This window comes from Bactrocera oleae, chromosome 4 (assembly GCF_042242935.1).
Source record: "Bactrocera oleae isolate idBacOlea1 chromosome 4, idBacOlea1, whole genome shotgun sequence".
Taxonomy (NCBI): Eukaryota; Metazoa; Arthropoda; class Insecta; order Diptera; family Tephritidae; genus Bactrocera; species Bactrocera oleae.
The window spans coordinates 14,511,144-14,527,803 of record NC_091538.1 but is presented as its reverse complement, the minus strand read 5'-3'; the positions used below and the strand labels follow the sequence as shown (position 1 = coordinate 14,527,803).

At 31.4% G+C, this 16,660-nt stretch overlaps 1 protein-coding gene across 3 annotated transcripts in view; it reads right to left on the bottom strand.

Annotated features, from left to right (window-relative positions):
* PCB (Pyruvate carboxylase) overlaps window positions 1-16,660 on the bottom strand; it is a 32,356-nt gene that overhangs the window by 7,847 nt on the left and 7,849 nt on the right. For all 3 annotated transcript variants that reach the window (XM_014235344.3, XM_036375283.2, XM_070108936.1), the window contains exons 3-6: window positions 3,525-3,589; window positions 3,354-3,468; window positions 2,383-3,272; window positions 1,674-2,293 (exon numbers count right to left, since the gene is read on the bottom strand). In XM_014235344.3, the coding sequence (XP_014090819.1) occupies window positions 1,674-2,293; window positions 2,383-3,272; window positions 3,354-3,452 (1,609 nt within the window). In that variant the 5' untranslated portion in view covers window positions 3,453-3,468; window positions 3,525-3,589. The remainder of the gene's footprint in view (window positions 1-1,673; window positions 2,294-2,382; window positions 3,273-3,353; window positions 3,469-3,524; window positions 3,590-16,660) is intronic.

Here is a 16,660-nt window from a genome sequence, read left to right as displayed (position 1 = left end):
GAGGAGAGTAAGCAAGGTAGTGACAGTTGGAAGAACAAAATGGCGATAATATATAGTATACTATACATACAACGGAAATAAAAATTAATTAAATGATAAGGAATAAGGTGATGAAGCAGACTAAACTAAAAATTTTATGAAACACAAAAATATATGTATATGTTATATAATATACCAAAAAATAATGAAACATAATCAAACATATTATTATATGATAAGAACTCCTGCAGGCGAACGGCAAAGTAATACACTCTAAAATAGAAAAGCTATGTAAATCAACAACACAAACTCGGCTAGTTTGCAAGTTCTGCGTGGTTGGTCGAAAAATAAGAGATGTCAAATGTAGTAGTAACAAGAAAAAATTTTAATTTTGGTTGCACCGAAGCTATAATACACTTTATATGTGCAATTTTCTTATAGCAAAATATATATAACTAAATTTAACCGGCCAATGTTTTGCATTCAACGAAAAACGTGTTCGTGTCGAATTAAGTATATTTATTAAGGCAAAAATATATTTTATGAAGATTTGTTCGGCAATTGTCTATATCGACTCAGCTGGTCATGCTGATTACACTACTCAACAAATATGCAGGAAAATTTTGCGATTGATGTGATAAGAGGTCTGTGAGGGTATTTGAGGTGTGCTGATTAGGAATTTGAGTTCAAAAATTTTCCAACACACACATCTATTTTTGTCATTTTAGTAAATGATGGTGGTTTCATCCCTACATCCCTTGACAACAATATAAAAAATCCGACGTGTTAGTACATGTTTACCATCATTTGCGGTTTTAGCAACCCAAAATTAGCTAGAAACCGCGTCTAACATCACAGTCGCATGACTAAACTACTTTATATTATATTTATATATATATAATACTTTATAGGATTTCCTTTTGGGAAACGAAATAATTGAATTGATATAAAATCAGTGTTGTTAAATACCTTTAGAGAAATCGTAACTAATTTAAGTGTACTTTCACCACTCGCGTACACGAAGAAAGACTAACAGTAGTGTTAATCGTCCAATCATTATAAATTATGAGTAACAATATTAATTGTGTATATAATTATAAACTTAAAGCTAAAAAGTAAGAAGTACAGGAAATGAAAGCGATAAAAGGAAGGGAAGGAAGAGAAAGGATAAATTCAGGAGAGCATAAATTCCGCGCAAAGAGCAACAAAGTGTGAGGAACGAACAAGAAATCTAAGTAGATATAATAAATCGCATGCAAGGACTAAATTGGTTAGCACAGAACAGATATAGGTAAGGAAAAGCTCACAGGAGGCAGGTTACAACGAGAGAGAAGGTCGAAGTACAAAAAAAATAAAATAAAATTAGTAGGAAAGGAGCGCTTAGATCAGATATGGATTAGGATGTAGCAGTATTGGGTTAGACGCAACCGGAGACGTGATACAATACGAAAAAGGAAATATAAAACAGAGGGAGAAAGGCTAAGAGTTTATGAGGAAAGAGGAAAGGGCAGGGTGAGTGGATGATATGTATAGGTAGGTCAAAAATAATATGTAGAAAAGGAGAGAATATGAACATTTTATAGGATGGAGGAATTATTTAGTTTTCCTGTCTATGTTTTTTGCAAGCTTTTGCACAGCAAAGCAATAACTTATTACTTACGAGATCAAATAAAGCAAACACACTATTTACTTACCTAGAGGCACTTCTGGGACATGTGGTGTAATATCAGCTGGTTTCAAACCGGTTGCCAATGGTGTTTGTGGACCATTCACAAGCACTTCACCAATGTAGTTAAGCAATTTCTGTGCACGATTCTGTGAGACACGGAATTTGAAAAGCTGTGGATGTTCATCAATAAAGTAGGTGTCCAAAACGCCGTGTAAGAATTTTTGATTTTCCAAGACATTCAACAAGAATGGTATATTGGTTTTTACACCACGTATACGGAACTCACGAAGTGCACGATTCATTTTAGCTGCCGAGCTCTGCAAATCACTGGCATGGGAAATAATTTTGACGAGCAACGAATCATAGTAGGGTGAGATGATGGCACCTGCAAAACCTGAAGCACTATCCACACGTATACCCATACCCTCACCCGAACGGAATACCTCCAGACGACCGGTGCTGGGTTGGAAGTCGTTGGCGGGATCTTCGGTGGTGACACGACATTGAATGGCATAACCGCGTGGTTGTATCTTTTCCTGTGTATAGCCGAGTTCCGGTAGAGTCATGCCTTCGGCAACGCGTATTTGTGATTGCACCAGATCAATGCCGGTGATCTCCTCGGTAACAGTGTGCTCCACTTGTAATCTAAGTACATTTTTCAAACCCCATATATATAATATTATTTTTATTTTGAGCGCTTTCAAAAAAAATCTTTTTTGTTGTCGTATACACACCTGGCGTTTACCTCGATGAAGTAAAAATTGCCCGCCTCGTCACAGAGAAACTCTACTGTACCGGCGTTTTCGTAACCCACATGCCTAGCTAGACGTACAGCTGCCTCAGTCATCTTGTCGCGTATATCTTGGGGTAGTCGTGGCGCAGGCGCTATCTCAACAACCTTCTGGTGACGACGCTGCACCGAGCAGTCACGTTCAAACAAATGAACTACATTGCCAGCCTTGTCACCAAGCAATTGCACCTCAATATGACGTGGTCGTTCGATGAACTTCTCAATAAACATAGCACCATTACCAAAAGCTGCCTTTGCCTCCGAACTGGCACGCTCAAACATCTCTTCGACTTCACCCATTTTGCGCACAACACGCATACCACGTCCACCGCCACCATAAGCGGCCTTAAAGATCACTGGCAAGCCATGTTTCGTGCAGAATTCCACAGCCTCTTCTTTTGTGGTGACGGGTCCATCTGTACCGGGCACAATCGGTACACCGGCTTCAATTGCGGCAATACGTGCCGCTACTTTATCCCCCATTTGTTGCACCACTCTCGGTGAAGGACCAATGAAACGCAGTCCGGCATCAATGACAGCCTGTGCGAAGTCACTACGTTCCGAAAGGAAACCATAACCCGGATGCACAGCATCCACATCATTCTCTTTGCATACACGTATAATCTCTGGAATGTTCAGATATGCTTCAACCGGTGGCAAACCTTTACCGACAATATACGATTCATCAGCTTTTTGACGATGCATATGCATTTTGTCTTGTTCGGAGTAAATGGCCACCGATTTTATACCCAACTCTGTACAAGCACGGAAGACACGAATGGCGATCTCACCGCGATTGGCGACCAGCACCGAACGTATGGGTTTATATTCAACCTGTAAGAGAGAGGCGAAAAAGAAATAAGGTAACAAGAATATATTATTAGCTTGCAAATGACTCCGCTTCTTCTAAATTACCTGACTAGAGTAGGCATTTCTGTTAATGAGAAACACTCGAACACGCGGTGAAGTTTGTCTTAAAACCTTAAAGGCCGACTGCGCAACCGGTATAAACATTTTGAGGTTTTTGGCTCTATTAAAGAAAGTGTATTAAAGTGTGTGAATGAAGTTCATAACTTCTGTACTTACAGTGTTGATAGCTATAAATATTTGTAATGATTCGAAAGCTATTTAAAGCTGGTATCCGAAGTTGCCTGAAAAGAGCACAAAAAATATACGAATTATTTTTTTGTGCTATTAAAATAAAATACATTCTAAAATTTGATGGGAATTTGATAAAAAAAAAGAAAAGATGTTAACTTCGGTTGCGCCGAAGCTATAATACCCTTCACAAATACAAAGGCTTCTTACAAGAACTTGATGCCGATCGTTTAATTTGTATGACTGCTGTATGATATAGTGCTGTGATCTGAACAATTTCTGCGGAGAATAATTTATTGCCTTAAGCAATAACTCGTGCCTAAGTTCGTGAAGATACCTGGTCAATGAAAAAAGTTTACCATTTAAGCACTTTACTCGGATCGTTCAGTTAATATGGCAGCTATATGCTATAATCATCCGAAATATACAATTTCTTCGGAGATTGAATTATTGCTTTAAATAATAATACATTTTAAATTTCGTGAAAATATCTCGTTAATTGAGAAAATTTTCCATACAAGCAGTTGATTCGATTGTTCAGTTTGTATGGTAGCTTATGCTATAGTGATCTGTTATCGGCGATTCCGACTAATGAGCAGCTTCTTGGGGGGAAAGGGCGTGTGTAAATTTTCAGATTGATTTCTCATGCCGATCATTTATAAACTAATGTATATACTTTATAGGGTCTAAGGTGTTTCTGTCTGGGTGTTATAAGCTTCGTGGCAAATTTAATAGGAGGGTTGTTCAAAAAGTATGGTGAATTTTGTATTTCTTAAGAAAGTGTTTATTTATTCATAAATATCTTTTTTCTGGTCTTCAAAGACCATCACCCACGTGTTATATTTTACTACATATAAGTATGATCTTGTAAGAATTTCTGCTGTCAATGCGGAGGCACCTTTTTTCCGAACACTTGCTGGCGCTTGCTTTTTCTTTAAAATTTTCAAAAAATCTTTGTAAAATTTGTATCTTTGGAATAATGAAAAGTTTGAATAAAATATTTCATTTTTTTGTATGAAATTATTTATTATTGAAACCCCTTAAGAGAGACTCAGTAGCTCTCTAGAGTCTAGATCCATTACATATTACAAACATATTTCTCAAATCTCCAGCGTTGTTTCTTAACATAACGCCCGTAAGGATCGCAACAAAAATGACATCAGTTTTGAAATCATCTGCTGAAGAGATTTGGCTGTTAATTTCTCAAAAATTGAAGCTCTGGATTAAAAATTAAACTTAATATCAACTATAAATACCTCATAGAATAGGGAAATATACATTTTTCGATTTTATCGATTCATATAACCACATATTACTATAAATTTGACCGATGTTGATAATCGAAATGAACGGAAAGGTTAGCTGATTTTATCGAGACATGCCTGCTTGTCTGTCAGACAAGTCCGATATCTGAATTCAATTTATGAAAACCATCCTCGTTGCACAAAACCGTGGTCAAACGAACGAACAACTGATATACATACATAATTCTATACAAAGATATTACCGATACATATATACAGATATAGTAATTAGTTAGTATGTACATATATGGTTTTCAGCTTTAAGGTAATGTTGTTGCTTTTGTTTTCAAATTTGTTGTCCAGAGAGCCGTGCTTATATCTAACATGCAGAAAAGTAATGAATCGAACATGCCTAATTTTTATTAATATCAGTAACTGTTTTATCGTTTAACTTTAATTTAAAGTATCCTTACGTCAGATTGCCAAGCCATAGTTAATTCAAAAGCTGTCATTGTTTCTTGCATTTATCGTCAGCACTACGAGTATACCCGTTGTGTACTTGACAATACTGTTATAAATATTTGTGTAAATATTGCCACATGATTGACAACAAGTATATTGACAAAACGCCAGTAAAAGCGCACAAATCATATAAACTGTCTGTATGTTTTTCTTTTAGGTAAAATACATAATTACATGGATGCCGCAGCAGTTTTGTGATCTACACAAAACAATTACATTTATTGTAAAAATCTTGTATGGTGACTTTTAAAATAAACGCCATAAACTCCATACACTTGTATCTACTGCTAGGCTTATCTTTGAAGTATATCTCCTACTCAACCTCTTAATATTAGTAGCCACATTTGAACTGGGTTGGATTGGGTTTTTTAATTAACTGATATAAATTGTCGTTAGATAAATGTATATCTATATGAATGCCATATAAAAGGTTATAAAATGTGACTCCAAACATGTGTTTCTAATATTTAACTGAATAAAAAATTAACACGTTTTATTTGCCTACTCATATATTTAATGAGTGGAGCAGACATGAAGATAATTCGACATTCATATAACTTCACAATATATGTATATACAATATATATATATATACATAACTTCACAAATACGTACGAACATATATATGTATGTATACCGTGAGCAGTATCGAAAAGTAACACACATTTGTCATGCTGTCCTTTGGCTCAAATCACAAAAAAAAATATATAATATAATAATTAACTACGTCGTTGCAATTCGCAGTGAACACAATTAAATGGCGTATTAACCAAAACCGGTTTTTTATAATGCTTTTTTTTTAATAAAAAAAAAAAACGAACAAAAAATTAATTAAGACAATATTTAAGTTACCTAGATGGGTATTTTGGACAGACGGCAAAAATTTGTTGGCAAACAAAATAATTTTTGTAGACATGCATTATACATATATTAACACCTATGTACATATATACATATTAATGTCTATTTGTAGGTACTCAATTTAACCTTGAAGTATTTACGAATTTCAACTTCATATCTTATTGAACTCCAACTTAAAATTTGCGCTGTCACACACATGCACACATACCTAGTTTGGCTGTGAAGGGTATACTGAACTTCTGAAAATATTTAATAAAATTTATTTAATAAAAGCTCACAAAATATGGAAATATTTTGCGTTAGATTCGAAAAGATAGCGTTTTTAGGTACAGTGTTATGTTAGAGACAAAAAATATTTTTATGAGTTTTTAATAGTTCATTTAGCAAAATCATACAGTCTTGGTAGTCAAAATATGTTGGGTATAAAAACGAATATTTTTTTCCGCTGATACACTGAAAAAATGGTTTGCTAGACACTTCTACAAAAATCTCTCCAAGTATGAGTTCTTAATTGTAACGGGAAAGTATCCGCCTTACAGTTTTCCTTTTTTTTTATTATTATTAGTTGGTAAATTTTATAACTCGCTACCAACTACTTGAAAAAATATTTGGTTTTGTGAATTTTATAGTAAATTGAATGCTCTACAAAATTTTCTTCAATGATTTTTTCGTAAACCTAACCATTTAAAATATATTAAAGGTTGAAATTTGGTTATTTTAAGGCAACATTTTTTTGATTATGAATTTTATAACTCAATGAAAAAAAATCATTTTAAATTGCAAAACTCATAATTTTGTAAAAAAACTACTACAAAAATAGTCTCTAATTTTTTTAAATTTTTTTATATATTTTTTTTAATTTCTTTTTTTATACATTTTGTTTTTTTCAAATATATATTGATTTTTGACGATGGATATCTCGCAAACGCTTAACTTATTCAAAATAATAAAGTGGGCATATCACTTGTAGACGCAGAAATGTCATGAAGCAAGCGATATAACTATGGTCAGGCGGTTTTTAAAAAGAACAAGCGTAATATGGCAATATGGTATAGAACTTTAGTAAATAAAATACCGAGGTCGTGCGAATTTTTTATTTTTTTTGTTTGTTAGAGTAGAACAAAACAATACTTAAATAGTTTCGAGCGACTCTGTTAATTGGCAATCCTTGGCCGAATATAAAACCGAGTCCATTTCGTTAAACAGACTGTCTAGCGACTTTCGTGCGCATCAATAACGACCGCTGCTCAAGCAGCTTTCGGGTGAGTACAGCCAAAAACTCTAAAATAATTTTTAATTTACACTTTTAAACTTATATCAGACTATAATTTTAATTGAAATGTTGCTTTGAAGATTTTAATTTCAAAATAGATTACTACAAAGCGGTTATTAGCCGTTTAGATGACTTATCGTATGGACGTTACCAATGTACTTAAGGGGAGAACCCTTAACTCTACTTAAGCTACTCTTCTACGTAACCACAGATACAATTAAGTGAAAAACATACTTTCCAAAAAAAATCATAATAAAACTGCCTCTAAAATTCTTTACTGCTATTTCAAGGACATTAAAACAGCTCTACATAAAACAATTATAAAAACATACTGATACGTATGTAGGTATATGCAATTAAAAAATACACACAATAATTTACAAATATTTTAGACCTTGTTCACAAAACTGTATTTAATGTTAGACTACTTTCTAACCACTACTCGTACTTGATACTATTAGAGTATGTAAATGTATATTTTTGGTGTCGTAAACGAAATACTGGACGTATGTAGTCAACTTAAACACTAAGCTCTTACAATGCTAACTAGATCGGTAACAATGATATTTTATTGAAGTACAGATAAGACGATATATTGGAAAAAAACTGTGATATATATACCTTGGTTATATAAATTCTGTCTGAGGCTGATAACAAAAAAATGTGCATTTATAAGTTAAGTGTCTTAAAATACATTTTATTTAATACTATGTAGTCTACACAAGGGATTTATTATACATTCTTACTATTTTCAAGTAAAAACGCCATGATTATAATACTTCAGCTTCTATAAGGTGCGATTACATATACAATAATGGTACTAGAATAAATAAAAATGCTAAACTTGTTGATTATTTAAAAAAAAAATATCTAACCCTTTTCGGCAGAGAAAATAAATGATTTAATGTTGGAATTAGATTTTCAAGTACATACTGTTATGAATTATAGAGATGTATTCATAATACACCTGAATTTGTGAATATTTATTATTAATGTGTTGTATGGTATATATACACTTATATTAATAATAACACTGATTGTTATTAAATCTAGGTTTATATTTCTTTTACAAATCGTGTTAAACATTTGCCGTTCGCTATCCTAAGTTTAGCTACTAATTTTTTATACGAAGGTAGTTAAAGATATATCAATTCTAGAACAGTTCTAACTCGACTTCCGCGCGATACGAATCCTATCTAGCATGTGTGATGCAACTAGACTAAGTTCTTACATCACCATAAGAGTCTAATCCTATGTATGTTCGTCTGCTTAGGATTTTTATAGAATACTAACTCATATTCTTTTGTACTCAGCTTCTTTCGTACTCACTTATATATTTATATTATACTTATTGTAACTCGTACTCATATACTCGTTCACTCATACTCATATCGGTATTTTATGTGATATTCATATAATATTTTTACTCGTACTCATTTATATTGATAATCATATTCACATCCTCATATTGATTTATTACTCATTGACAAACACTCCGTTAATTACATAATTACCATTGTTGGTTTTAATAATAATTAATAATTTTAATAGTTTTCTTTATTTGAATTTATGGATGACATTCATATGACTTATAGGTATGTTATATACATATATATTATATATACATCTGATCTAAAATTTGATTATCATTCCATACTTCATTATATACAAAAAAGGTCGGCGAATAAGTGGCACGAGTTAATCATTTATAAAAAACTGAAAAATCAAATCAATACCCTAATATATTTTTTGTTAGCCTTTTGCTTTTATACATACGTATATATATTTTATCTACATACACGTAAATTTGTATGGAAGAATGCCATGGAAATATTCGCATTTTTATTGGTACACATATACATACAAATATACGTAAGTAGTTTATGCAAACAAATATTCTAAATATGTGTGCGAAGACGTCTCTGCTTTTTGAACATTGGACTTCTTTATCACTGACAAATGTACCCATGTGAAGTGCGCATCATTGTAGTTAAGTTTTTTTTTTTTTTTTAATCTTTATGTAAATACAGAACTCGTTTGACTACAGTCGAGCCCCTCTTTTTTGCGGACACTTGCATAAACGCATCCATAAACACGCTCTCATATGCTCGTTTTCATATAATACCGAAAGATAAATTTAAACTTCAAGCGTAAGGGCAATTTGCAGATATATTGAAACTAGAATGTGCTCATGAGTAATATTTGATTGTATTTTTACTCAAATCTCCCTACTCATATACTTACTTCACTTTATTGTTTTACTAAAAAAATTGTTACATATATTTGATTGCCATGACCAGTATTCTTCGTATTAGCATTTATATAATATTCTATCTTTCGCTTCCCCCTTGATTATAGCAGTTCTTTATAGATATTACATAAGACCTTCTGGTACCTAAACGCTGTCATAATACATTTTTCACTTTATTTGTCAGCCTTTTATATCAAAATTTAGCGCTAGAAACTTTCTTTTGAATAATATGACTGAGAAGAAAGGAAAACTAACTGTTTGACTAATTTACATTAGCTGTTTTCGATTCGCCATATCTTGGCTAGATATTTTTCATGCTCTCTCGTCAAAAGTTATATGTGAGTGGAAAGAGAAAGTTTTTCAGTTGCATTCAATATAAGGGATTATGTAGATTCTTTATAATAGTGCAATAACTCTACTCAAGATGTCCCGTCTGTTTAGTCTAGTTATACCAGTTGTTGTTCGATTCAGCGCTCTGAAAGGCTTGTTGAATGGAAGACAACTATTATGTGTAGAGGACAAATTTTATGATCTCACAATGTCACAACACGCATTGAGTATCGGATTTTAAATGAAAGAGTAGCATGTAAATATTTGGCATAAGTTGCATTGTCTAAAATAGTTTGTATAAAAAATCTTTATGAAAATATTGAAGTAATTAGTGCAAAAAAATTTCTGAAAATACTACGATATTAAAATTCTTTCTATCAATATATGTAGGTATATAATATATAGCATTCCCCCCCAAACGGTTTCAATTGAACGATCCCGGTTTTATACTAAGCAGCATTCCTCTAAATTATGTAGATACTGTTTTTTTCGCCGCTACAACAGCAACAACAACACTATCATAAATCAAATGAAGTTCACAATGAGGTCCATCAAAACCTGTGACCGCAGCTCACTTATGTAAAGCTCTTGATTTTTCTACTGGGTAGAGATAACATTTCAGTTATTGCAAACAAATATTTATGCCTTTCAAACCAGCAAAAAGAATAAAATTTGCAAAAATAATATTAAAATATTTGCATACATATGAATTTGTATACACGCACATACAAATGTGAAGAAATCAAACCAGACACCATAACGATCCGGACTTTGCGCTTTAAGAAGGCCAAATAAGACAGTCAATATTTTTATTGGAATTGGACAGGCACACATACTTACATACTATTAATATATACCATAAATACATATGTATGTATATATTTATAAAATGTAGCAAATAGTGTATGTATGTATATGTAACACATTTTGTGCTTATAAATAAACATTAGTATTGCCAGACAGACACGGCTTTTGTTATACTTTTTTTAACTTGTTACTTTGTGGCTGTGTTTTAATTAACAAATTCCCATATAAATGTGGAAATATACATACATATATACATATTAAACAGCATACCTATAAATTATGTGGATACTTTTTTTTCGCCGCTACAACAGCAAAAACAACACTATCATAAATCAAATGAAGTTCACAATGAGGCTCCATTTCTGTATCTATGATAATTGATTGTTATCTCCTGTGTTGAAATGTTCGTTCTTTTTTTCCTCATTATTATTTTTAAACCCCGAACAGGGTATATTATGTTTGTCACGAAATTTGTAACAGTCAGAAGAAAACGTCGAAAACACTATAAAATATACTTATATACCTCTAAATGATCAGCGTGATGAGCTGAATCGATTTAGCCATGTTCGTCTGTCTGTCGCACATCCTTTGTACCTGTACACATCCTTTTCTCGCCAAGAAGCTGCTCATTTGTCCGAACCGCTGATATCGGACCACTTTAGCATACAGCTGTCATATAAACTGAACGATCGAAATCATATCCTTGTATGGGGAACTTTCTGATTGGAAGAGATATCTTCACGAAATTGGGCAAGGATTATTTTCAAAAGCAACGGTATTGCCTCTGACCATTATAACATATAGCTGCCCTACAAACCGATCGATCAAAATAAGATTTTTGGATGAAAAACTTTTTTATCTGTGAAGGGTATTATGGTTAATTCACATAGAACTTTTGCGTCAGACGTTTGTTTTGACAGAAAAGTTCGATGTACGCTTTTGTATTAGTACGTTCAAATAAAAAGTTGTCGGCGCGAGACTAAGCAAAATGTTGGGCCTTTATAGCTTCGGAGCAAACGAAGTTAACATTTTTTCTTGTTTAATTAAAATATTCTTATCATTTTATTTTATTTTTTTGCAAATTAGAACGAATTTTAATTTAATTACGTAAGTCTTATACTATTTGTATTTTACGTTAGCTGCTTCACTTAAAATATTTGATTATTTTTATATCAATAATATTGTGTGAAATTGTTTAATTAGTTATCTACTGTTAAAACGTGCAGACAGGAGCGCTCATACGCTAAAAATACTCTGTACTATTGTATGTAAAATATTGTAGCATACATACGAGTATATGTTATAAAATATTTGTATGAGGCGTCCTAATTAAGAAGCAAATAAAATATTGATAAAATCACAAGTGCATGGAGAGAAGTATTGTTGTAATTGTAGTTGTTGTAGCGCCATTAGATAGTCACAAATGAAGATATTTAATCGCACATCGCACCTGCTATGCAAACGCCACCGTCGTGAGAACGGAACAATGAAGATCATATCTCTATTATACTAATATTATATTCTAAAGAGAAAATATTTGATTATTTGTTTGATTGAATTGAAGAAGCTCCGAAATTACTTGACGAACTTGAAAAATAGCTACACCATTGGGAAACTACATACACTCCGATGAACATATGCTATATTATATTTTTAAAAAAGTTAGGGATCCTTACTAAAACTCCAATAATGTAACCCAAGGTGTAAAAAAATAACCTAAAAAATTGCTTACTTAGCCTGCGTTGCGTATACTATTGATTATAGGACAAAGTAATATACTATGATTTTGCAGAATATATAAATATCTACAAAAAATGTTGCCACAGCATATGTCTAACTGTTATAGTTACGTCACCATATGTTTTATTTAAAAAAATTTTTAAATCTCGCCTCTGTAAAAGCTGTTTATTTGTACCTTGTCTTTATCAATATTTATTAGTTCATATTCAAGACTGATTCAATCCTTATCAAAATTAATTACTTCATATTCAAAATTTCAGATTCTTTATATTAGTGCAATAACTCTACTCAAGATGGCCTGGTCTGTTCAGTATAGTTATACCAGTTGTTGTTCGATTCAGCGCTCTGAAAGGCTTGTTAAATTGAATACAACTATTATGTGTAGAACACAAATTTTATGATCTCACAATGTCACAACACGCATTGAGTATCAGATTTTAAATGAAAGAGTAGCCTGTAAATATTTGACATACATTTCATTGTCTAAAGTAGTTGGTATTCAAGACTGATTTAATACTTTTATATAACTTTTTGACTTATGTGAGTCGGACATTCCATTCGAAAGATATCACGAATTTAAAATTGTAAGTAATTTTGGAAAAATTCTCTCGTCTAGGTTTTAACATAATATGCGATGTAGGCGTTATTATTAAAAGTTCGATGTTCACATCTCATCGTCTATGGTATATGAGGTCCTCTTCGCCCTTTCGTTATTTATAAATTTTCTAAAAGTATATATATAAAAGTATTCCTTTATATAACGCCTCCATTAACTCTTCCCGCAATAATGACTCGGTCATAACAATATTTATACATATAAATAGATACTATATTAAAATAGAAATACAACGCTGCCCATTCAGTAAAATTTACATTAAATTTATTGCGCTGTCTAAGTATTGTTGTAACTAATTAAATATATAATTTATTTTTATATCATCTTCAAAATAATATTTATGTTTTGTAATTGCTCAATAAATCACAATTGCTATTAAGTATGGTACAATATTGGGTAATAAATATAGTCATATATTGTAAAGAAAACAAGATTTATACATCCATATCGTTAAATACTATATATATAAATATGTAGTATTCAAATGAATTATCGATCAATAAAAGTTAGTGCATCTAACCTCAAAATTTTGTCAGATAAGTGAAAACTTATATTTTCTTAAAAACTGTGAAATAAATAATTTAATTTATAATAAGGATTAATTTAATAAGGAGAGAGTAAGTTGTGTAAGCTTCCGCTGATCCAATTAAAATATTTCATTAAGTATGACAGGTTTCTTAATGCCTTTTTTTTTTGACATCAAAGTTTTTTGATACCCATATTGTAGTATTGATTTTTTCCATAAATTTGTCTAAATCACAATCTTTCAAACGCGTGGCAACACTTTTAAAAAATATTTTCATTTTTTAATATAATGAAAAAAAAAATTGTTAACAGCTGGTAACACTTCTCAAAAATATTTTTAACCTACATATCGTAATCTATGCTCACCAAAAAATTCGAAATTGAATTTTTTGTTGTTTACGATTCACCACACCATATCACATAAACGTGCAATATTTTAAACTACTGCTATCAGATATAACCAAGTTATAACCAAAATTCGAACTCTGTGTCCATATAAGCAGTTTCTATTTTATTTCGTTCTATTTTCTACTCTAAACGTATAAAAATAGTTATTTTGTATTTTAGGTGACGATACAAACTTCGTTCTGCCTGTCTAGTTTAATACCCATATATCTATGTAATTATTAATTTTTTAAGAGAAGGCATACCTGGCAGAGTTACTTTTTAATTATGAACTTTATTAAATCTCCACTTTTTATTGTTTCCAGCTTAAATTAACATTAAAAAAATTATTGAAAATACTATAAAATTTCATTAAAATAAAAAGTTTTGATATTCAATTTATAACAGCTCCAAAAATTCTGGTTTATTTATAAAATGTTTATCAAATACAGCACTGTTTTTTACCGACTTAGAAAACCACAAAACAATAATGGATTTTAAAGCGCTCAAGATTTTAAGTGCTGCTAAAGTATTAAACTGTCAAAACGATTATTATTACAAATATTCATTGAGTCGGTCATATTTTTGTTGGCTGAAAATCATGAAAAAGTGATTACTGTCACATAGGTATAGTGCAGTAAAGTGAAGTAGTAAATGCGGTGTAAATATTGGGCGAAAAAATATCATCAATAGCGCATATTATGAGCCATTATTTGTACAGAAAATAAACAACGAAATTGTCTATAAATATTGTACTTAATTAGGCATGCAAGCGAAATATGCGGCATGGCTGTGTAATTGAGGTAGAAAATATAATGCTATTAGGGACAATTTGGCAGATTGTCGACGAGGACTTTTGACTCTCAAACGCTTTTTATTTTAACTGTAGAAATTTTATGTGCCTTGTGAGCAAATTACTTATTTAACTGGTCGAATAAGTGTCAGTATAGAACGTAATCAAGTACCCTGATATTGAGTGTGTGTTTTGAAATCCTAACTACCACTTACATATAAAAGCTTCGATTGCTCCACATAGCACGCCTTCAATTGCTAACTAAACCTGTAAATTCAGATGTATGTTGGCATATGTATGTACTCGTATGTATGTGAGTTTGTATGTATTTAAAGCAAGATTATTGTAATCATTATCAGAAATACTGTTCGCATGTGCTAGTAATTAATTTTCTATTTTACTTCTTAATCTAATAAATATTAAATATATAAATATATATTGTATGATATATACATATATAATATAATAAAAAATATGTATGTATGTATGTATGTTTTGTACCACCATTTATGTGCCACTAATATAAAATTTTAATAACGTCTTAGATATTTATGTGCTAAAAGTGTTTGAGAGTGGCGAACTGTAAAAAAACTGGTATAAAGCAAATATCTAAAATTACACAACAAATGTTTTGATTTACTTGTAGTCTCTGCTTGGTAAATAATTACTAAATAATATCTAAACTCTGATGTATTTTTGACATGAAGAAGCTTCTCATGAAATCTACATATTGGCCATTCGATTGCAGCTTTAAGAGGTACTCTGGTATAAAACTTTAAAAAAATCTAATTTTTTTCATATTCCGGTAGTTTAGATATGTGTTTCGCCCGAAAGGATTAATTATTCAAATTGTTTTCAGAATTACCATAGAGCCGTTTTAGTCGTAGCAAGCCGGCCAGTTTATACTCAACTTTATGCGGTCGTCACATAATCTCAAGTTCTAATCAGTCGATTTAGAGTCGTTTGTCAATATTGAATATTCTTTATATATATCTCTATAGTAGGCACCAACAAAAAATTAAAATTTCTAATTTGTAATATTTTTAAAAAAATTTAAGCAATTTACCAAATTAGTGAGACAAATTTACCAATATTTTTTAAGTAGCGGCCATTTTATGCATTATTTTTTTTCGTTTTTTTTCAGCTTTGTTTGGTACAAACTATAATGACATTTCAAAAAATCAAGAATTATTTTTGAATGAAAATAATTTTAGAAATCGGGACGAGGACGCAACCTTTTTTCTCCTTTACTTCAAGTACGCCGAACTTTATGATATTTTTTTGTGATTCATGTCCTCTGCGCTTGAAATATGAATAAAAAAACTGATTACAAAATGTGTAGTAAAAACATTAATAGCTTTATTACCAAAAAACGCTCGAAATTCGAGCCTTTAGACTAGATTACCACTTTAAACCAAACGCATCCATTTTATTTTTGCAATTACTTAATTAACTTAAAATCAATACGAGTATAACTGTTATGAAAATATTTTGATGTATGTATATTTGTGTGTATTGCGACCTTTGTTCACCCGGATTTCTGTCGCCTATAACATTTTGTTTTTTTACACAACCACGTAATCTGCCCAACCACAACAAATATTTATATTAAAATACTACCTCATACTAATATATACGTACTTAATACGTAATGAGTAACGGTACTCAATAGCGCGGGTGGCACAGATTTACGTAGCTGATAATACACAAAGAAGCTTTCATTACACTAACATACACACATACATACCATGTATATGAATGTGAGTATGTATATGTAG